This window comes from Mustelus asterias, unplaced genomic scaffold (genome assembly GCF_964213995.1).
Source record: "Mustelus asterias unplaced genomic scaffold, sMusAst1.hap1.1 HAP1_SCAFFOLD_733, whole genome shotgun sequence".
Classification (NCBI taxonomy): domain Eukaryota; kingdom Metazoa; phylum Chordata; class Chondrichthyes; order Carcharhiniformes; family Triakidae; genus Mustelus; species Mustelus asterias.
The window spans coordinates 90,733-113,689 of record NW_027590682.1 but is presented as its reverse complement, the minus strand read 5'-3'; the positions used below and the strand labels follow the sequence as shown (position 1 = coordinate 113,689).

Genomic DNA, 22,957 nt, shown 5'->3' with positions numbered 1-22,957 from the left:
AATTGAGCTGAATGAATCTGGGAATTTGCGGGGTCGACACGAGGAAAACTGCTGGTTTTTCATCAAAACCCAACTGGTTCACCAATATCCTTCAGGGAAGGAAACCTGACACCCAGTCTGGATCAACACAAGACTGTGGACACTCTTGGAGGAGACAGAGAAAAATAGGAGAGATCGGGGGTGAAGGAGAGGGATTTTATACATCTACAACTCAGCAGATCTTTGACAGAATCTCCCAAGCCCTCAACCTCCACTACCAAGGACCAGGGTAGCAGGTAAAAGTAAACCCCATCAACTCCAAGTTCCCCTCCAACTCACACATCATCCTGACTTATCTGACATCCTGTACTCAAAGAACAGAAACTTTTTTTATAAATACTGGGAAGACTGAAACCATTGTCTTCAGTCCTAACTACAAACTCCATTCCCTCGCCAACAACTTCCTGGCAACTATCTGAGGCTGAACCAGGCTGTTCACAACTGTGGTGAAATATTTCACCCCAATTTGAGCTTCCAACCACATATCCACATCATCATCAAGACCGCATATTTCCAAGGAGACACAGGTTCAAGGCGAGAGGGAGAAAGTTTCAGGGAGAGAATGGTGGGTGGCTGGAATGCGCTACCAGAGGAGGTGGTGGAAACAGGCACATTAGCAACATTTAGGAGGCATCTGGATGGGTGCATGCATAGGGAGGGAATAGAGGGATAAGTACTGAGTAAGGGCAAAAGATGTTTTCTTAAATTAAGGCATCATAGAACCATAGAAAATTACAGCTCAGAAACAGACCCTTTGGCCCTTCTTGTCTGTGCTGAACCATTTTTTGCCTAGTCCCACTGACCTGCACTTGGACCATATCCCTCCACACCCCTCTCATCCATGAACCCGTCCAAGTTTTTCTTAAATGTTAAAAGCATTTACCACTTTATCCGGCAGCTCATTCCACACTCCCACCACTCTCTGCGTGAAGAAGCCCCCCCTAATATTCCCTTTAAGCTTTTCTCCTTTCACCCTTAACCCATGCCCTCTGTTTTTTTTCTCCCCTAGCCTCAGCGGAAAAAGCCTGCTTGCATTCACTCTATCTATACCCATCAAAATCTTATACACCTCTATCAAATCTCCCCTCAATCTTCTACGCTCCAGGGAATAAAGTCCCAACCTATTCAATCTCTCTCTGTAACTCAGCTCCTCAAGTCCCGGCAACATCCTTGTGAACCTTCTCTGCACTCTTTCAATCTTATTTACATCCTTCCTGTAACTAGGTGACCAAAACTGTACACAATACTCCAAATTCGGCCTCACCAATGCCTTATATAACCTTACCATAACACTCCAACTTTTATACTCGATACTCCGATTTATAAAGGCACTCTTTACGACCCTATCCACCTGTGACGTCACTTTTAGGGAATTCTGTACCTGTATTCCCAGATCCCTCTGTTCAACTGCACTCTTCAGAATCCTACCATTTACCCTGTACGTTCTACTTTGATTTGTCCTTCCAAAGTGCAATATCTCACACTTGTCTGCGTTAAATTCCATTTGCCATTTTTCAGCCCATTTTCCTAGTCTGGTCATGGTCAGCACAGGCTTGGAGGGCCAAAGGGCCTGTTCCTGTCTGTACTTTTGTTTGTTCTTCCACCTCAGTGACATCACCTGACTCCACCCCCCCCACCCAATCTCAGCTGATTTTTTAAAAAATTAAGGCATCATGGTCAGCACAGGATGAAAGTGAGGAGTGTGGGATAGAGGGAAAGTTGGCCGATTGGATAGGTAACTGGCTGTCTGATCGGAGACAGAGGGTGGTAGTGGATGGAAAATTTTCGGACTGGAGGCAGGTTGCTAGCAGAGTGCCACAGGGATCAGTGCTTGGTCCTTTGCTCTTTGTGATTTTTATTAATGACTTAGAGGAGGGGGCTGAAGGGTGGATCAGTAAATTTGCTGATGACACCAAGATTGGTGGAGTAGTGGATGAGGTGGAGGGCTGTTGTAGGCTGCAAAGAGACATTGATAGGATGCAAAGCTGGGCTGAAAAATGGCAAATGGAGTTTAACCCTGATAAATGTGAGGTGATTCATTTTGGTAGGACTAATTTAAATGTGGATTACAGGGTCAAAGGTAGGGTTCTGAAGACTGTGGAGGAACAGAGAGATCTTGGGGTCCATATCCACAGATCTCTGAAGGTTGCCACTCAAGTGGATAGAGCTGTGAAGAAGGCCTATAGTGTGTTAGCTTTTATTAACAGGGGGTTGGAGTTTAAGAGCCGTGGGGTTATGCAGCAACTGTACAGGACCTTAGTGAGACCACATTTGGAATATTGTGTGCAGTTCTGGTCACCTCACTATAAGAAGGATGTGGAAGCGCTGGAAAGAGTGCAGAGGAGATTTACCAGGATGCTGCCTGGTTTGGAGGGTCGGTCTTATGAGGAAAGGTTGAGGGAGCTAGGGCTGTTCTCTGGAGCGGAGGAGGCTGAGGGGAGACTTAATAGAGGTTTACAAAATGATGAAGGGGATAGATAGAGTGAACGTTGAAAGACTATTTCCTCGGGTGGATGGAGCTATTACAAGGAGGCATAACTATAGGGTTCGTGGTGGGAGATATAGGAAGGATATCAGAGGTAGGTTCTTTATGCAGAGAGTGGTTGGGGTGTGTAATGGACTGCCTGCAGTGATAGTGGAGTCAGACACTTTAGGAACATTTAAGCGGTTATTGGATAGGCACATGGAGCACACCAGGATGGTAGGGAGTGGGATAGAACAAAGAACAAAGAACAATACAGCACAGGAACAGGCCCTTCGGCCCTCCAAGCCCGTGCCGCTCCCCGGTCCAGGATTGAATCCTGAATCCAGGATCCCCGCCCAATTTTCCAGCCTATCTACATACCAATATCCTATCCACCAAGCTGTCCCCCACAGCTACGATGCTTTGTTCATTACAACCTATTAACTCACCCCCACCCCCCCATTCCAGACCATGTGATCTCCAGGGAGAGGCGAAAACCCAGAGTGAAAAACCCCAGGGCCAATATGGGGAAAAAAAATCTGGGAAATTCCTCTCCGACCCCCTGAGGCGATCGAAACGAGTCCAGGAGATCACAATGGCCCTGATCGGAAAATGCTTCCCAACCCGAGTCATTTCCACTTCCACGAGAAACCAGGAACAATTAGCCCGCGCCGCTCCCTGGTCCAAACTAGACCACTCTTTTGTATCCCTCCATTCCCACTCCGTTCATATAGCTGTCTCGATAAGTCTTAAACGTTCCCAGTGTGTCCGCCTCCACCACCTTGCCCGGCAACACATTCCAGGCCCCCACGACCCTCTGTGTGAAATATGTCCTTCTGATATCTGTGTTAAACCTCCCCCCCTTCACCTTGAACCTATGACCCCTCGTGAACGTCACCACCGACCCGGGGAAAAGCTTCCCACCGTTCACCCTATCTATGCCTTTCATAATTTTATACACCTCTATTAAGTCTCCCCTCATCCTCCGTCTTTCCAAGGAGAACAACTCCAGTTTCCCCAATCTCTCCTCATAACCAAGCCCCTCCATACCAGGCAACATCCTGGTAAACCTCCTCTGTACTCTCTCCAAAGCCTCCACGTCCTTCTGGTAGTGTGGCGACCAGAACTGGACGCAGTATTCCAAATGCGGCCAAACCAACGTTCTATACATCTGCAACATCAGAACCCAACTTTTATACTCTATGCCCCGTCCTATAAAGGCAAGCATGCCATATGCCTTCTTCACCACCTTCTCCACCTGTGACGTCACCTTCAAAGATCTGTGGACTTGCACACCCAGGTCCCTCTGCGTCTCCACACCCTTTATGGTTCTTCCATTTATCATGTAGCTCCTCCTTACATTATTCCCACCAAAATGCATCACTTCGCATTAATCAGGATTGAACTCCATCTGCCATTTCCTTGCCCAAATTTCCAGCCTATCTATATCCTTCTGTAGCCTCTGACAATGTTCCTCACTATCTGCAAGTCCTGCCAGTTTTGTGTCGTCCGCAAACTTACTGATCACCCCAGTTACTCCTTCTTCCAGATCATTTATATAAATCACAAACAGCAGAGGTCCCAATACAGAGCCCTGCGGTACACCACTAGTCACAGGCCTCCAGCCGGAAAAAGACCCTTCCACTACCACCCTCTGTCTTCTATGACCAAGCCAGTTCTCCACCCATCTAGCCACCTCCCCCTTTATCCCATGGGATCCAACCTTTTTCACTAGCCTACCATGAGGGACTTTGTCAAACGCTTTACTAAAGTCCATATAGACAACATCCACGGCCCTTCCTTCGTCAACCATTTTGGTCACTTCTTCAAAAAACACCACCAGGTTAGTGAGGCATGACCTCCCTCTCACAAAACCATGTTGACTATCGTTAATGAGTTTATTCCTTTCTAAATGCGCATACATCCTATCTTTAAGAATCTTCTCCAACAACTTCCCCACCACGGACGTCAAGCTCACCGGCCTATAATTACCCGGGTTATCCTTCCTACCCTTCTTAAATAACGGGACCACATTGGCTATCCTCCAATCCTCTGGGACCTCACCTGCGTCCAGTGACGAGACAAAGATTTGCGTCAGAGGCCCAACGATTTCACCTCTCGTCTCCCTGAGCAGCCTTGGATAGATTCCATCAGGCCCTGGGGATTTGTCAGTCTTTATATTCTCTAACAAACCTAACACTTCCTCCTTTGTAATGGAGATTTTCTCCAACGGTTCAACACTCCCCTCCGAGACACTCCCAGTCAACACATCCCTCTCCTTTGTGAATACCGACGCAAAGTATTCATTTAGGATCTCCCCTACCTCTTTGGGCTCCAAGCATAAGTCCCCACTTTTGTCCCTGAGAGGTCCGATTTTTTCCCTAACAACCCTTTTGTTCCTAACGTATGAATAAAATACCTTGGGATTCTCCTTAATCCTGTCTGCCAAGAACATTTCGTGACCCCTTTTTGCTCTTCTAATTCCCCGTTTGAGTATTTTCCTACTTTCATTGTACTCCTCCAGAGCTCCCTCCGTTTTTAGCTGATTGGACCTAACATACGCCTCTCTTTTCCTTTTGACCAGTCCCTCAATTTCCCTGGTTATCCACGGTTCCCTAATCCTACCCTTCCTATCCTTCTTTTTTACAGGCACATGCTTGTCCTGTAGCCCTAACAACCGTTCCTTAAAAGACTGCCACATACCAGATGTGGATTTACCCTCAAACAGCCTCTCCCAATCAAGAGCTGCCAATTTCTGCCTTATCCCAATAAAGTTAGCCTTCCCCCAATCCAACACCTTACCCTTGGGACACCACTCATCCTTTTCCATCACTATCCTAAAGCTAACAGAATTGTGGTCACTATTTGCCACATGTTCCCCAACCAAAACTTTGAAGACCTGACCGGGCTCATTCCCCAGTACCAGGTCCAGTATAGCCCCCTCTCTAGTTGGGCTGTCCACATATTGTTCCAACGAACCCTCCTGTACACATTTTACAAATTCCTCCCCATCCAGAGTCCCTGCCCTCAGCGATTTCCAGTCTATACCAGGGAAATTGAAGTCTCCCACTACAACAACCCTATATTTCCTGCACCTATCCAGTATCTCCTGACATATCCATTCTTCCACTTCCCTTGGGCTGTTGGGGGGCCTGTAGTACACCCCCAACATAGTGACTGCGCCTTTCCTGTTTCTAAGCTCCACCCAGAGTGACTCGCTACACGACTCCTCCGAATTGTCCTCCCTCTGCACCGCTGTAATATGCTCTCCAACCAATACCGCTACTCCCCCACCTCTTTTGGCCCCTCCTCTGTCTCGCCTAAAACACTTGTACCCTGGAATATTCAGCTGCCAGTCCTGTCCCTCTTTCAACCAAGTCTCTGTCTCCGCAACCACATCCAAATTCCTCGTGCGCATTAAGGCCCCAAGTTCGTCTGTTTTACCTGCTACGCTCCTTGCATTGAAGTATAAGCACTCCAGACCCCCAGGCTCAGTGAGGTCGTCCTCCCCCAGAGTGCTCTTCTTCTTTGCCAGCCTTGTCCCAGCCCCAAGCTCGTCCCCAGCCACCACACTTATAGACCTAATAGTTTGATCCCCACCCCCCTGCCATACTAGTTTAAACCCCCCCGAACTGCATTAGCAAAGCTCCCAGCCAGGATATTTGTGCCCTTCCAACTTAGTTGTGACCCCTCCCTCTTGTACAGGTGCCATCCTCTCCTGAAAACCTCCCATTGGTCTATGAAAATAAAGCCCTCCCTCCTGGACCAGTCCTTTAGCCAGGCATTCATTTGAACCAACTCCCTATTCTTAGCCTCACTGGCACGAGGCATTGGGAGCAGCCCAGAGATGGCCACCCTAGTGACCCTACTTTTTAACCTATTTCCCAACTCCCTGAATTGCTCTCTTAGGACCCCCCTACTCTTCCTATCTACGTCATTTCCACCAATGTGTATAATGACATCCGTTTCTTTATCTTCCCCTTTTAAAATGCCTCCTATCCGCTCGGAGACATCCGTGACCTCAGCACCAGGTAGGCAGACTACCATCCTGGAGTCCCGTTCGCCCCCACAGAATCGCCTGTCTGTCCCTCTAACTGACGCATCCCCCACCACTATCGCTCTCCTAACCCCTCTCTTCCCTTTCCGGGCCACAGAGCCTGACTGTGTGCCAGTGACCTGGTCACTGTGTCTTACCCCTGGAGAGGCACACTCCTCCACACTATCTAAAACAATATACCTGTTTTGGAGTGGGACAACCACAGGTGACCCCTCTTCTAACTGTTCACTCCCCTCCCCCCTCACACCTGTCACCAAGCCCTTCCTATTTTGAGACACCTCTGGAGACCTCCCTTGTACTTTACCCTTCTGCCCTTTACTCCTCCTAACTGTGACCCACGTGTCATTCTCCCGATGCCCCGGTGTAACTAGTTGCCTATAACTGCTGTCAATTTTTCTCCCATTTTCCCTGACTAGGCTAAGGTCAGCGATCTGCAGCTCCAGTTCCCTAACACGGTCCCTCAAGAGCTGCAGTTCCACGCACCTGGCACATATGTGAACCTCTGGGAAGCTCGGTGTTTGCAGGAACTCCCACATCCCACATCGGAAGCACTGAACTGGCCGATCACTCATACCTGCCCTTATCCTTTATAGGGTTGGGTAAAAAATAACTAGCCTTGCCTTGCCCTTTTAGCCCAAGCCCTGTGAGCCAAAGCCCTTATAATGCACACTCTGCTACCCACTCACTCCACTGCCCGCTCCCGACGCTGCCCGCTGTATAGTGCAGACGGCTTTTTATGCTCCCGACGAACCCCCCAAGTAACTGCCTTTTATACTAAGACTCAACCTCCCAGAATCCCCTTCAGCTGACCTCACTTCCTCAATTCAAAACCCTGAAAAAAGCCCGCGAAATATACTAGGAATACCCTTAAATGAATAAATGAATAATTAAATCACTTCTTAGCTTACTCTCAGCACTCCTGCTAAGACTCTCTCCCCCACTCTCACTCCAGTTAAACAAAAGGATTGACTCAGTCATCGGCCCTGCTGATACAGCGACACATTCACACAGGGGAGAGGACTTTCACCTGCTCCGTGTGTGTGAAGGGATTCACAGATTTCTCTGCCCTGCAGAGACACCAGCGGGTTCACACCGACAAGAGTTTAAATGCCCTGAGTGTGGAAAGAGTTTTAAAACTCCACGCACACTGCGGGAGCACCAGTACATTCACACCGGTTCCACACCGTTCAGCTGCTCCCACTGCCAGAAGGGGTTCAGGACATCATTCCACCTTGTGGCACATGAGCGCATTCACACTGGAGAGAGGCCATTCACCTGCTCTGAATGTGGGAAGGGATTTAACCGATCATCCAACCTGCAGAAACACCAACGAGTTCACAGTGAAGAGAGACCGTTTAAATGTCCAGACTGCGGGAAAGGCTATAAAAGTTCTGAGGAACTGCGTCACCATCAATGTGTTCACTCTGACGAGAGACCATTCACGTGTTCTCACTGCGGGACTGGCTTCAGGCGATCAGGCGACCTCACTGTACACCAGCGAATTCACACTGGGGAGAGGCCGTTCACCTGCCCTGTGTGTGGGAAGGGATTCACTTGTTTATCCTCTCTCACTTCACACCAACTTGTTCACACAAATGAGAGACCGTTCAGATGTTCTGACTGTGAGAAGAGCTTTAAAAGCAGAAAACTTCTGCTCGCACACCAGCGAAATCACTCTGAGGACAAACCGTTCACCTGCACTGAGTGTGGGAAAGGATTCACCCAGTCATCCATTCTGCTGAGACACCAACAAGTTCACAGTGAGGAGAAGCCGTTCACTTGTTCAATGTGTGGGAAGGGATTCACCTGGTGGTGGGTCATTGCTTATTTAGTCACTGCTACAAACAGCGGAATTTTCACTTTGTAAATCTCAGCTTGAAGGAATAAAGTCAATAAATTGGGATATTAACTTTTACCATTATCCATCTGAAGCCAATGGACTCCCTTTTCCCCATCCTGATGTGACACTGAATCTTCTTACGTTTGAAGAAGAAACTCAACCTCAGAGCACTGGGCGGTACAGTGGCACAGTGGTTAGCACTGCTGCCTCACAGCACCAGGGGTTTGGATTCGATTCCCGGCTGGGTCACTGTGTGGAGTTTGCACAGTTTCCACGTGTCTGTGTGGCTTTGCTCCGGTTTCCTCCCACAGTTCAAAAGACAGGCTGGTTAGGTGCATTGGCCATGTTGAATTCTCCCTCAGTGTTACCCGAACAGGTGCCGGAGTGTGGCAACAAAGTGATTTTCACAGTAACCTCATTACAGTGTGAATGTAAACCTTCTTGTGACTCATAAATAAACTTTACTACTGGCCTCAGTACCCGTGACCTGGCAGGATGGCAAGAATGGCCCGCGATCCCAGTGAGGTGTACTGGAGGGGCCGGAGTGGGCAAGTGGTGACACTGGGAGGAGCAGCAGCTGGGAGGCCTACAGAGACCCCTGGTGGACAGGAGGCGAAACAGCAGCAGCACAGTCTGCGCAAAAGCTTCCCCAGTTCAGCTGGAGACTGGAGATCAGAGAGACTGGGAACCTCTTCAAATGTAAACTTCAGCTTCTCACATTCACCCCCATTCATCTCTATGTCCCACCATCCACCTCACACTCCCTCCCTTTCTCCATCCCTCCTTCTCACCATCCATCCCTCTCTCCCTCCTCCCATCCCTCCCTACACCAAGAACCATTCACTCTGCACAGCAGTTTCAGCCTCATTCCCCCAGTCTGTATTCCAGCCATTATCACATCCACTCTGCTCCCAGATATTTTACACCATTAGATATTACAATTCAAACTTTATAATCTCTACAATTTACTATTTGTTCAAGGAGATGAGGGCAGCATGATGGTACAGCGGTTAGCACTACTGCCTCACAGCGCCAGGGACCTGAGTTCAATTCCTGGCTTGGGTCACTGTCTGTGTGGAGTCTGCACATTCTCGCCGTGTCTGCGTGGGTTTCCTCCGGGTGCTCTGGTTTCCTCCCACAGTCCAAAGATGTGCTGCTTAGGTTGACTGGCCATGCAAAATTGACCCTTGTGTCAGGAGGATTAGCAGGTTAAATATGTGGAGTTACCGGGGTAGGGCCTGGGTGGGATTGTGGTTGGTGCAGACTCAATGGGCTGAATGGCATTCTTCTGCACTGTAGGATTCTACGATTCTATGAGTTCACAAAATTAAAGTTAAAAGTTAAATTTATTTATTAGTTACAAGTAAGGCTAACATTAACACTGCAATGAAGTTACTGGATGGAGCTATTACAAGGGGGCATCACTATAGGGTTCGTGGTGGGAGATATCGGAAGGATATCAGAGGTAGGTTCTTTACGCAGAGAGTGGTTGGGGTGTGGAATGGACTGCCTGCAGTGATAGTGGAGTCAGACACTTTAGGAACATTTAAGCAGTTATTGGATAGGCACATGGAGCACACCAGGATGATAGGGAGTGGGATAGCTTGATCTTGGTTTCAGATAAAGTTCAGCACAACATCGTGGGCCAAAGGGCCTGTTCTGTGCTGTACTGTTCTATGTTCTACTGTGAAATTCCGCTAGTCGCCACAGTCCGGCACCTGTTTGGGTCAATGCACTTAAATAGCGCGTCTTTCAGACCGTGGGAGGAAACCGGAGCACCTGGAGGGAACCCATGCTGACACAGGGAGAACGTACAGACTCCACACAGACAGTGACCCAAGCCGGGAATTGAACCCGGGTCCCTAGCGCTGTGATGCAGCAGTGCAGACGGACAGTCAAGAAATCATCAATTCCACTCCCACCCGGAGCTATGGGGATATATTTATAAATTATCTCATTTCACAATAAAATCCACACACTGAGTTTCAGATTTGCTTCTGTTATTATTTTTGTGCCCAGCACGTGGATTAGAGTGAGACTGACATCAACCCTTCATGGTCTCAGTCTGTCTCTGTGTTTGTGAGAGTGTCTGAGATTGAGTGTGTGTGTGTGCGTGTGTGTGTGTGTGCGTCCGTGCATGCATGTGCGTGCGTGTGTGTGTGTCCATAGAAGGATAGAAACTAGAAGCAGGTGTAGGCCATTTGACCCTTCGAGCCTGCTCCACCATTCATTTTGATCATGGCTGATCATCGAATTAATTATTCTGATCGCCCCTTCCTCCCATATCCCTTGATCCCTTTAGCCCCATGAGTGATATCTAATTACTTCTTGAAATCATATATGCGTGTCTGTGAATGTATTTGTGCATCTGTGAGTTTGTCTGTATTTAGAATCATGGACGATTGACTCACCCGATGAAAGCTCGTGATACCAAATAAACCTGTTGGATTTTAACCTGGTGTTGTGAGACTTCTAACTAGAATCATAGAATCCAACAGTGCAGAAGGAGGCCATTCGGCCCATTGAGTTTGCACCGACCACAATCCTATCCAGGCCCTATCCCCTTAATGCCATGCATTTACCCTAGCTAGTTCCCCCTGGCACTAAGGGGCAATTTAGCATAGCCAATCCACATAATCCACCCAATCTTTGGACTGTGGGAGGAAACTGGAGCATCCAGAGGGAACCCACGCAGACATGGGGAGAATGTGCAAACTCAACAAATAAACTCAACAGTGACCCAAAACTTGAATCGAACCCGGGTCCCTGGTACTGTGAGGCAGCGGTGCTAAGCACTATGCCACAATGCAGTCATCCAGGGGAACGGGATTATTTGTTGGATTACACAGTGATATGTTACAGAGCAGAAATCCAGGAGAACTGGATTAATTGTTGGATTACACAGTGATATGTTACAGAGTAGAAATCCAGGAGATCTGGATTAATTGTTGGATTACACAGTGATATGTTACAGAGTCTTAAAATCTGAAATAAAACAGTCAATGCCACAAATAGTCAACAGGCCCAGCAGCTTCTATGGAGGTAAAAACAGGGTGAAACATACAGCTAAACATCCATATGAATGAGGAGCAGCAGTGGACCATTGGGCCTCTCTACTCCAGCATTTGACAAGATCCCGACTGATCTGATTGTGGCCAGAACTCCATTTTTCTGTCTCTCCCCTCTCCCCCCCGCCCCCCCGAATGCCCCCCCCCCCCCCCCCCCGGCCCCCGCACCCCCCCCCCCCCCCACCCCCAAATCCTCTGACTCTCTTGTCAATCAATAATCCATTTATTCAGCCTTAAAAATATTCAATGACTCTGTTTCCACTGCTCTCTGGGGAAGAGAATTCCACAGACCAAAGACCCTCTGAGAGAGAGTGAAAAATCTCGTTTTCTCTGTCCCTAACGTTTCAAGCGCTCTCCAGAGCCACACAGGGAAAATCAGGATAAACGCAAATTACAGTGAATGGTGGAATCTGAAACCAAAAGAGAAAATGCTGGAAAATCTCAGCAGGTCTGGCAGCATCTGTCAGGGGAGAAAAGTGCTGACGTTTCGTGTCCAGATGACCCTTTGTCAAAGACTGACCTCTGAAGAATTGAGAGAGGGAGGTGGAGGAGACAAAATGAAAGATCTGCAAACTGACAAAATGTTTCACGGCCCAAGACCAAAGCGAGTGGTAATGGGACAAGTAAAGACACAAAAGATGTTCTGGATGAGGTGTGAATAGCCGGTGAGCGATAGTCTGAATGTAAAGTAAACAAGAGGGAAATGAGGTGAAAAAAGTAGCAACGAAACACAGAACACAATGGGGGCAGAAATTGTGGTGTAAAATTGTTGAGCTCAGTTTTGTTCTGAAGGCTGTAAAGTGTCTCTTTTAGTTGCGAGAAATAATAATATATTTCCCAGTTCCGATGACAGGTCACATTCAGTCTGTTTCTCTCTCCACAGAGGCTGCCTGACTTGTTGAGTATTTCCAGCCAAAAGAGAAAACGCTGGAAAATCTCAGCAGGTCTGACAGCATCTGTAAGGAGACAAAAAGAGCTGAGGTTTCGAGTCCAAGTGACCCTTTTGACAAAAGCAGCAATTTGCTTTCATTCATGAGTATTTCCAGCGTTTTCCGTTTGATGTCAACCAGAGAATGTGCAAGAATTGTCAGACCCGGAACAGATGTCTCTTACTCAGGACACCGCAGCTCGGGTCTGGGGGGGTGGGGGGGTGGGAGGGGAGGGGGGGTAACGTTCACAATTTTATATTTGTGTCTGGTGTGAATAATACCTTAGATTAAACGGAGAAGTTTTTTAAACTGAGGAGAGTAACTGCATTTGGGCGCTGACTTTAAACAACATTAACAAGCCCGGGCTGCTGGAGAAACATTTTGGGATTTGTGAGCAGTCACTTCCGGCTGGTTTGAAGTGAAATCCTGTCGGCGCTGCGGCAAATCTGAACTCAAACCAGACAAACTGGAACCGCTGGGTTGGAGATTTCGGGTGTTGGGATGTGGAGGCTGGGGGAGGGGGAGATGGCGGGAAAACTCTGAGCCTGAGTTTCGAGCGGGATGTGAGCGGGATAAAGGGAAGGAATGACAGTTAATGTGGGAGTCAGGGACAATAGCAGAAGGTGGGAAGCTCTGGAAAGGAGCACGGAGGGTAAAGGCCATCAAAGAATGTTTGTTTAAACGAAGATAAAAGCAAAATACTGCGGATGCTGGAATCTGAAACAGAAACAGAAAATGCTGGAAAATCTCAGCAGGTCTGACAGCATCTGTGGAGAGAGAATGGAGTTAATGCTTCCAGTCTGGATGATCACAGATGCGATCAGACCTGCTGAGGTTTTCCAGCACTTTCTGTTTTTGATTAACTGAAGGTTCAGCAGGGAAAGAAGCAGCGAACTGAACACACTGAACCCAGGGGGAGGGGGTGACCCAGGATAAGCTCAGTGAGGCTCTGCAATGTCCATCAACACATCCACATTCAGACCTTAGAGAGCCAAGGGGGAGGGGAAGGAGAAACTATTTGGGGCACAGCAGGAGGTCACCCCTCCCCCCACTCTGTGGTTCCACATCCCTCCCACACCTGGACAGGGTTGGCTCAAGGTGCAGGAAGCTGCAAGCTGAGAGGCTGAGCTGTGAACTGGGCCGGGTTGGGGGTTTGAGTGACAGTCCTGGGGCTATATCAGGACAGAAACTGCCACAGATTCCCTCTTTTTCCTGGGACGTTTCACTGGAGCTGTGTTGGTGAGTGTTTGTAATCTCTGTCTCACTGTCTCGGTAATGGGGGTGGGTTGTAGATTGCTGTGAGTGTTAGACTAAATAACCTCTCCTCATGCTGCCAGTTCCAGTCTGCAGACTCCATTTCTTAGTCCAGTCTGCTGCTCTGTCTCTGTCTCTCTGTACTTTGCTGCAGTGCTCCACATTCTGAGCAACATCCAGCCCATTGTTATCACCCGAAATTTGCGGCAAACTACCATCACTGTGGCACAGCGGTTAGCACTGCTGCCTCACTGAGTCAGAGTTCGATTCGAGCGGTGGGTGACTGTCTGTGTGGAGTTTGCTCAGGAAGAAGTCTCATAACACCAAGTTAAAGTCCAATAAGTTTATTTGGAATCAAAGTAAATTATTGTGGATGCTGGAATTTGAAACCAAAAGAGAAATTGCTGGAAAATCTCAGCAGATATGGCAGGATCTGTAAGGAGAGAAAAGAACTGATGCTTCGAGTCCACATCACCCTTTATCAAAGCTTTGACAAAGGGTCGTCTGGACTCGAAATGTCAGTTCTTTTCTCTCCTTACAGATGTTGCCAAACCTACTGAGATTTTCCAGCATTTTCTCTTGGTTATTTGGAATCACGAGCTTGCAGAGCACTGCTCCTTCATCAGCGCTCTGAAAGCTTGTGGTTCCAAATAAACCTGTTGGTCTTTAACCTTGTATTTTGAGACTACTTACTGTGCTTACCCCAGTTCAGCGCTGGCATCTCCACCTCATGTGTGGAGTTTGCACAATCTCCCTCTGTCTGTGTGCATTTCCTCCGGGTGCTCCGGTTTTTTTCTCATAGCCCAAAGATGTGCAGGTTAGGTAAATTTGTCCCTTGGTGTCCAAGATATGTAGTGTCTAATTTGATTTATTATTGTCGCATGTTCTGGGATACGGTGAAAAGTATTATTTCTTGCGTGCTGTACAGAAAAAAAGTAAATTGATCGAGTACATAGGGGGAAAGGAAAAGAGTAGGGTGCAGAATATATTGTTGCCGTTGCAGTACAGACTCGATTAATCGAATGGCCTCTTTCTGCACTGTAAGGATTCTATGATTAGTGAATTCCGGCGAACAACTTTTGAATGGAGGGGTTTCTGAGGTGCAGAGCATTGTGGGAATTGTGACCGCCATTAGTCAGTGACTGATATTTAATTGCAGACTGAGGGCAGGTCAGCAACCTGAGCCCTCAATTCTGTTTGTGACTCTCACAGGCTGCCTGGCCTGATGAATATCTCCAGTACTTATTTTCTTTGTCCCAGAAACAGTCTCTACAGAGTTTTGTTTCTGTGTTAGTGTTTTATAAGTTCGAGTTTAGAAACACAGTTAGGAGCTGGCATAAATCAGGCTGTCTGTTGGATGCAGAACTCAGTTCCTGGCCCCCCGTGTGGGTTTTTTTTATTGTTGCTTCAGTCTGAACTCTTTTCATAACTTGCCTCTGTGGGTTCTCTCTCAATCCTGCTGCGTTTTACCAGCATCTTTTCTTTTAATTTTAAGTGGAACCTTAATATATGCTCAGTACACAGGCCAATTCATCACAAATTCAGAGGAATGTATTTTTAAAAATTAATTAATCTCAATTGCACAAGATAGTTTTCTATTATGTCTTTGATTGACAATGGCGCCGTTAATTCCCAGGTGCCCCTGCGGGTGTCAAAGTGTCCTATCCATTCCACAGCAGCCTATTGCGCAGGTGCAGTGCTGTATCTGGAGCATGCGTAGTGCCACTTTGCTCGGAGCCCTGCGAGTGTGGGGGACGTTTTTTCAGCGGGTGAGAGTCAGTGTGGCGGAGGGAGGAATGGAGTCGGGGTGGGGAGGGAGTGGAGGCTTCACAAATACCCGCTCCAGGTCGCAAGGCCCGAATAAGACCATGAGGGTTCCGGGTTCGCAGCTCCCGGGTTTTTTTCCCCGAGAACAGGCCCCGGTTTTCGGTCGCCATCTTGTTTCAGCGGGGAAGGAGAGCGCATGCGCTGCTGTCTGTGGCGGGTCACAATGGGCGTGGTTTCAGGGGCTGGTTCAGAACCTCTATCTTCAGAGGGACAATATGTTGCAGGGCGCATGCGCAACTATCCAAGACCATCAGAATAAGAACATAAGAATTCGGAACAGGAGCCAGTCATTCGGCCCATCGAGCCTGCTGCATCATTCAATAAGATCATGTCTACTTTGGAGAGGCTGGATAGACTGGGACTTTTTTCTCTGGAGCATAGGAGGCTGAGGGGTGATCTTAGAGAGGTCTATAAAATAATGAGGGGCACAGATCAGCTAGATAGTAAATATATTTTCCCAAAGGTAGGGGAGTCTAAAACTAGAGGGCATAGGTTTAAGGTGAGAGGGGAAAGATACAAAAGTGTCCAGAGGAGCAATTTGTTCACACAGAGGGTCATAGAGTCAGAGAGGTTTACAGCATGGAAACAGGCCCTTCGGCCCAACTTGTCCATGCCGCACTTTTTTTAAAATCCCAATTCCCCGCATTTGGCCCATATCCCTCAATACTCATTGTACCCATGTAACTATCTAAATGCTTTTTAAAAGACAAAATTGAACCCGCCTCTACTACTACCCCTGGCAGCTTGTTCCAGACACTCACACCCTCTGTGTGAAAAGATTGCCCCTCTGGACACTTTGTATCTCTCCCTTCTCAATTTAAACCTATGCCCTCTAGTTTTAGACTCCCCTACCTTTGGGAAAAGATATTGACTATCCAGCTGATCTATACCCCTCATTATTTTATAGACCTCTCTAAGATCACTGCTCAGCTTCCTACGCTCAAGAGAAAAAAGTCCCAGTCTATCCAGCCTCTCCTTATAACTCAATCCATCAAGTCCCAGTAGCATCCTAGTAAATCTTTGCTGCACTCTTTTTAGTTGAATAGAATAGAATCCCTACAGTGCAGAAGGAGGCCATTCGGCCCATCGAGTCTGCACCGACCACAATCCCACCCCACATATTTTACCCGCTAATCCCTCTAACCTACGCATCCCAGGACTCTAAGGGGCAATTTTTAACCTGGCCAATCAACCTAACCCGCACATCTTTGGACTGTGGGAGGAAACCGGAGCACCCGGAGGAAACCCACGCAGACACGAGGAGAATGTGCAAACTCCACACAGACAGTGACCCGAGCTGGGAATCGAACCCGGGACCCTGGAGCTGTGAAGCAGCAGTGCTAACCACTGTGCTACCGTTTAATAATATCCTTTCTATAATAGGGTGACCAGAATTGCACACAGTATTCCAAGTGTGGTTTTCCCAATGTCTTGTACAACTTCAACAAGACATTCCAACTCCTGTATTCAATGTTCTGACCGATGAAACCAAGTATGCCGAATGCTTTCTTCACCACTCTGTCCACCTGTGGCTCCACTTTCAAGGAGCTATGAACATGTTCCCCTACATCTCTTTGTTCTGTAACTCTCCCCAACACCCTACCATTAACTGAATAAGTCCTACCCTGGTTCAATCTACCAAAATGCATCACCTCGCATTTGTCTAAATTAAACTCCATCTGCCATTCGTCAGCCCACTGGCCCAATTGATCAAGATCCCGTTGCAGTTAGATAGGGTGGTGAGTACTTGGAACAAGCTGCCAGAGGTAGTAGTAGAGGCGGGTACAATTTAGTCTTTTAAATAGCATTTAGATAGTTACATGGGTATAGAGGGATATGGGCCAAATGTGGGCAATTGGGATGAGCTTAAGGGTTTAAAAAAAAAGGGCAGCATGGACAAGTTGGGCCGAAGGGCCGTTTTCCATGCTGCAAATCTCTATGAATCTATGACTTTGCTCCCCCCACCCCGTCCATACCCATGACTTTCTTGTGGGTCAGAACCTCAGCTTTGAATATATTCAATGACCTGCCTCCAATCCTCACTGGTGAAGACAGAGTTCCAAAGATCAACAGCCCATTGAGAGAAAAGATCTCTCTTCATCTTAATCTTAAATCCTTTATTTTTACTTGATTCCCACACCAAAGGAAACATCCTCAGCATCTACCTTGTCAAGCACCTTATATCATATGAATCATAGAATCCCAACAGTGCAGAAGGAGGCCATTCGGCCCATCAAATTTGTACCAACCACAATTCCACCCAGCCCCATCCCCACAACCCCCTGCATTTACCCTGCTAATCCCCCTGACACTTGGGTCAATTTAGCATGGTTGATCCACCGAATCCATACATCTTTGGACTGTGGGAGGAAACTGGAGCACCCTGAGGAAACTCACAGACAAGGGGAAAATGTACAAACTCCACACAGACAGTGACCCAACGCTGGAATTGAACTTGGGATCCTGGTGCTGTGAGGCAGCAGTGCTAACCATTATGCCACCTTGAAATTCCTAGATGTTTCAATGAGATTACTTCTCAGTCTTCTAAACTCCAAAGAGTACAGGCCCCAGCTGCTCAACCTGAAAGATAAAACTCCTCATTTCAGGAATCAACCAACTGGATCTTCTCTGAACTGCCTCCACTGCAATTTTGTCCCAGCTGAAGTAATTCTGTTCAAGCAATAGGAGAGAATGTTTTGAATTTCTGTTCTGGACAGATGCTGATGGATTTTGGAAACTCCTTTTACAGGGGGTTAGAAGGGGAGGATTTACTCACAGCAAACTCAGACCAAAATAAATGTTTGTCTGTCCTGAATTTCTAACCTTGAATTACACCTATAACTTTCCTCATTTACAGGGAGAAGATTTGAAGATTGCAACATTTTTCCCGGACACCAATCTCTCTGAGATCTTTGCAGACGTAGACTCCAGCAGATTTAAAACGTTGAAAACAGTGAAATTGTTTTGGGGTGAGTGTGAGTGAGCATTAAGTTAAATTTACAGCATGCTCTGATTCCATGGATCTCGGGCTACTGTGACTCCTTTACCATGGATGGGCAGGCAATGATGCAGTGACAGTGTGATTGGATTAGTAATACAGGGATCCAGGGCAATGCACTGTGAACCCTGGATTCGAATCCCACAATGGCAGATGTTGAAATTTGAATTCAGTAAAAATCTAGAATTAGAAGTCCATTGATGACAATTGTTGTAAAAATCCATCCAATTTAATAATGTCCTTTAAAGAAGGAAATTACCACATCCCCCAGCAATGCAAACCACTCAGTTCAAGGGCAATGAGTTATGGGCAATAGTTGCTGACGCAGCCAACACATAGAGTCATAGAGCAATACAGCACGGAAACAGGCCCTTGGGCCCAACTGATCCATGCCAACCATGGTGCCCTCCCAGCTAGTCCCAATTGCCCATGTTTGGCTCATATCCCTCTAATCCTTTCCAATTCATGTACTTATGCTTTCTAAATGTTTAAACCTGTCTCAACCACTTTCTCTGGCAGTTCATTCCATGTACACACCACCCTCTGCATGAAGAAGTTGCCCCTCAGGTCCCTTTTAATCTTTCCCCTCTCACCTTAAACCTAGGCCCTCTAGTTTTCAATTCCCCATCCCTGGTAAAAAGACAATGTGGGTTCATCCTATCTATGCCCCTCATTATTTAATACACCTCAATATGGTCACCCCCATATTCTCCTACGTTCGAAGGAATAAAGCCCTAGCCTGTCCAACCTCACGCGATCACTCAGGCCCATTAGTCCCGGCAACATCCTCATAAATCTTCTTTGCACTCTTTCCAGTTTATCAATGTCTTTCCTATAACAGGATTACAAAACTGTACACAATACTCCAAGTGCAGCGTCACCAACAACTTATACAACTATAACATAATGTCCCAGCTCCTATACTCAGTGCCCTGACTGATGAAGGCCAGTGTGCTAAATGCCTTCTTCACCATTCTGTCTACCTGTGCCGCCACTTCCAACAAACTATGTACTTGTACTCCTGGGTTCCTCTGTTCCTCAACACTCCCCAGGGCCTTACCATTCACTGTACAAGTCCTCCACTGGTTTGACTTTCCAAAATGCAACACTCACACTTAAGACCATAAGACATAGGAGCAGAATTAGGCCACTTGGCCCATCGAGTCTGCTCCGCCATTCAATCATGGCTGATATTTTTCTCATCCCCATTCTCCTGCCTTTTTCCCATCACCCCTGATCCCCTTATTCATCAAGAACCTATCTATCTCTGTCTTAAAGACAGTCAATGACCTGGCCTCCACAGCCTTCTGCGGCAGAGTTCCACAAATTCACCACTCTCTGGCTGAAGAAATTCCTCCTTATCTCTGTTTTAAAGGATCGTCCCTTTAGCCTGAGGTTGTGCCTCTGTACTCTGTATTATCTGTACTGAAATCCATTTGCCAATCATCGGCCCACTTCCCTAACCGATCAACTGATGAAGATCCCCCTGTAATATTTGATAACCTTCTTCACTATCAGCGATACCTCCTAATTTAGTATCGTCTGCAAACTTGCTAACCATGCTTTTTATGAATTTTTAAATGGCCATCCATTTTTCTGTTCCACCTCTGCCCTCCCTGATCAGCTCTCTGCCATTGTCTACCTTCCTCTGCCTCTAATAATGGGTGTATTTTAACTATTATTTCCGCAAGCTATGTCTTGATGAGGTTTTTACCACTTCACAACTCTATTCACTGCTGATTTACCAGCTTAGTCTTACAATGTTCAGGAATTGTTTCTCTTCCACTGGAGATCATTTCCCTTCCACTTCTGAGCTTATATTGACCAACAAAATCTGATGCATTTTTATTCCCTGTAATTCATTCTGCCCACCCTGAAACGTTAATCTTCTTTCTGTCTAAAAGGATGGTCTCTTTCCTCATGTTCACAATTAAAGGGCAGGAGATGGCTGACATTTAAGGGGACAGTAAATTAATATAGGACAGAGATATGTCGAGTGTTATTATATGGTACCTAGATTAGATATATTATTTATGTTTCTGTAATAAAATATATTTATTATTATTTCTTGATTGTAATATAATGCTGGAGCGATGTTATACATTTCCAGTCATCAAGTCATTACAGCACAGAAGGAATCCATTCGGTAACTCGAGTCCATGCTGACTCTCTGTATAACATTCCAGTCCCATTCCACTCTATATCCTCATTCTCCTGAAAGTTTATTTCCTTCAAGTGCCCATCCACTTTCATTTTTAAATAGAATCCATAGATATGGATGGAGATTTACAACTTCTTGGGAATGAAATAGGAAAGAATGTTCCATAGAAACTAGAATTGTCTGTTCTGAATTTCTATCCTATACTGACTGTGATGACTTTTGCAAACTCATTTCACAGGATATTGAATGAGGAATCACAGGCAAAAATTTCAACTGTCACGTCTAGACAGAGTCATATTCCTTGGGATCTGAATATCTTGTAATATGGAACTGTAGCTACGTTATATATTTCCAGACATCTCTTCCCTCAGAGGGTTGTGAGTCTTTTGGATTTCTCTTCCACAGGGACCAGTGGAGGCTGAGGATCATTGAATATATTCCAGTTAGACAGATCTTTGATTGACAAGGGTGTCAAGGGTTATGGGGAACAGACAAGAAGATGGAGCAAAAGCTAATACGTGGGGGGATTTCTTCACTCAAGGATGTGGGAAAGCTTTGGAATTCTCAACCCCTGAGGACAGTGGAGCCTCAGTCATCAACTATTTTCAAGAGTTTGATTGATTGGTTTCTGGATATTGAAGAGATCAAGGGATATGGGTTTAGTGTGGGGAGAATGATGCTGAGGTAGATGAACGAATTATCTCATTGAATAGTTTAAAAGTCTCGATGGGCCAAATGGCCGACTGCAGCTCCTATTTGTTATGGTCCCTGTGTCCAGGACAGGAAGCAGTGAGCATGGATCTGTCAATCAGCCTCAATCTGCACCTTCAGGAGAATTGGGAGGGTGAATATTAGATACAGCAGAGTGAGAATGGAGGGAGAGTGTGTGGGATGGAGATTTACAGCTTTTGGGGACTGAAATAGGAAAGAATGTTCCATAGAAACTAGAATTGTCTGTTCTGAATTTCTATCCTGTACTGACACTGATGACTTTTGTAAACTTGTTTTGCAGGATATTGAAAGAGGAATCACAGACTGAAATCTCAAACGTCACGTCTAGATCTGACAGAGTCATTTTCCTTGGGAGCTGAATATCATCGGACTTTGAATCTGGAAGGAGAAATGATTGTCCAGTTTGTCGATTTGAAAAGATTTCAAACATCAGCGTGACTGGAAAAGCACCAACACACGGCCACACTCGAGTGAGAGTGTTCCAGCGCACTGACTAAAGAGCTTTAACCAGTTACACAGCCTGAATAAATATCACACCATTCACAGCGGGGAGAGACTGTACCCGTGTTCTGTGTGTGGACGAGGCTTCAACTGATTGGTCACCCAAGGGAGCGGCAAGGACACCTGCACCATGGAGAAACCATGGAAATGTGGGGACTGTGAGAAGAGATACAGATCTCCATCAGAGCTGGAAGCTCATCGGCGCAGCCACACTGGGGAGAGACCATTCATCTGCTCTCAGTGTGGGGAGGGATACACTCTGTCATCCAGCCTGCAGTCACACCAGCGAGTTCACACTGGGGAGAGACCATTCATCTGCTCTCAGTGTGGGGAGGGATTCACTCGGTCATCCGACCTGCTGAGACACCAGCGAGTTCACACTGGGGAGAGACCATTCACCTGCTCTCAGTGTGGGGAAGGATTCACTCAGTCATCCAGCCTGTGGACACACCAGCGAGTTCACACTGGGGAGAGACCGTTCAGCTGCTCTGTGTGGGAACGGATTCACTTGTTCATCCAACCTCCGGAGGCACCAGCGAGTTCACACGGGGGAGAGACCGTTCACGTGTTCTCAGTGTGGGGAGGGATTCACTCAGTCATCCAGCCTGCGGACACACCAGCGAGTTCACACTGGGGAGAGGCCATTCACCTGCTCTGTGTGTGGGAAGGGATTCAGTCTTTCATCCAACCTGCAGACACACCAGCGAGTTCACAGTGGGGAGAGGCCATTCACCTGCTCTGTGTGTGGGAAGGGATTCAGTCATTCGTCCAACCTGCGGACACACCAGCGAGTTCACACTGGGGAGAGGCCATTCACCTGTTCTCAGTGTGGGGAGGGATTCACTCGGTCCTCCCACCTGTTGAGACACCAGCGAGTTCACGAGTGATTCCAGGGGTTGGATTCTGCTGTTATTGTTTCTGCTCTCAATTACATCCAGGACTGCATTTTGTTCGTTCTCACAGTTGGTCAATGGGGAGGGTCGGAGGGTTTCTTTCTGCTGGACTGGCCGATCTCATGACTTTGCCTCCAGTGGGCTGATGCTTTTTGAGTCTTGTTGCGAATACCTGGTTTCAAATTTCACAGGGA

The 22,957-nt window shown here is 47.0% G+C and overlaps 1 protein-coding gene across 1 annotated transcript; it reads left to right on the top strand.

Moving 5' to 3' along the window:
• Positions 1-11: 11 nt before the first annotated feature.
• On the top strand, positions 12-22,757 carry LOC144487321 (uncharacterized). Its single transcript, XM_078205399.1, is given in 4 exon segments — positions 12-50; positions 7,513-8,376; positions 22,073-22,359; positions 22,361-22,757. Coding segments are annotated over 4 exon segments (1,587 nt in total).
• The last annotated feature ends 200 nt before the right edge of the window (positions 22,758-22,957 follow it).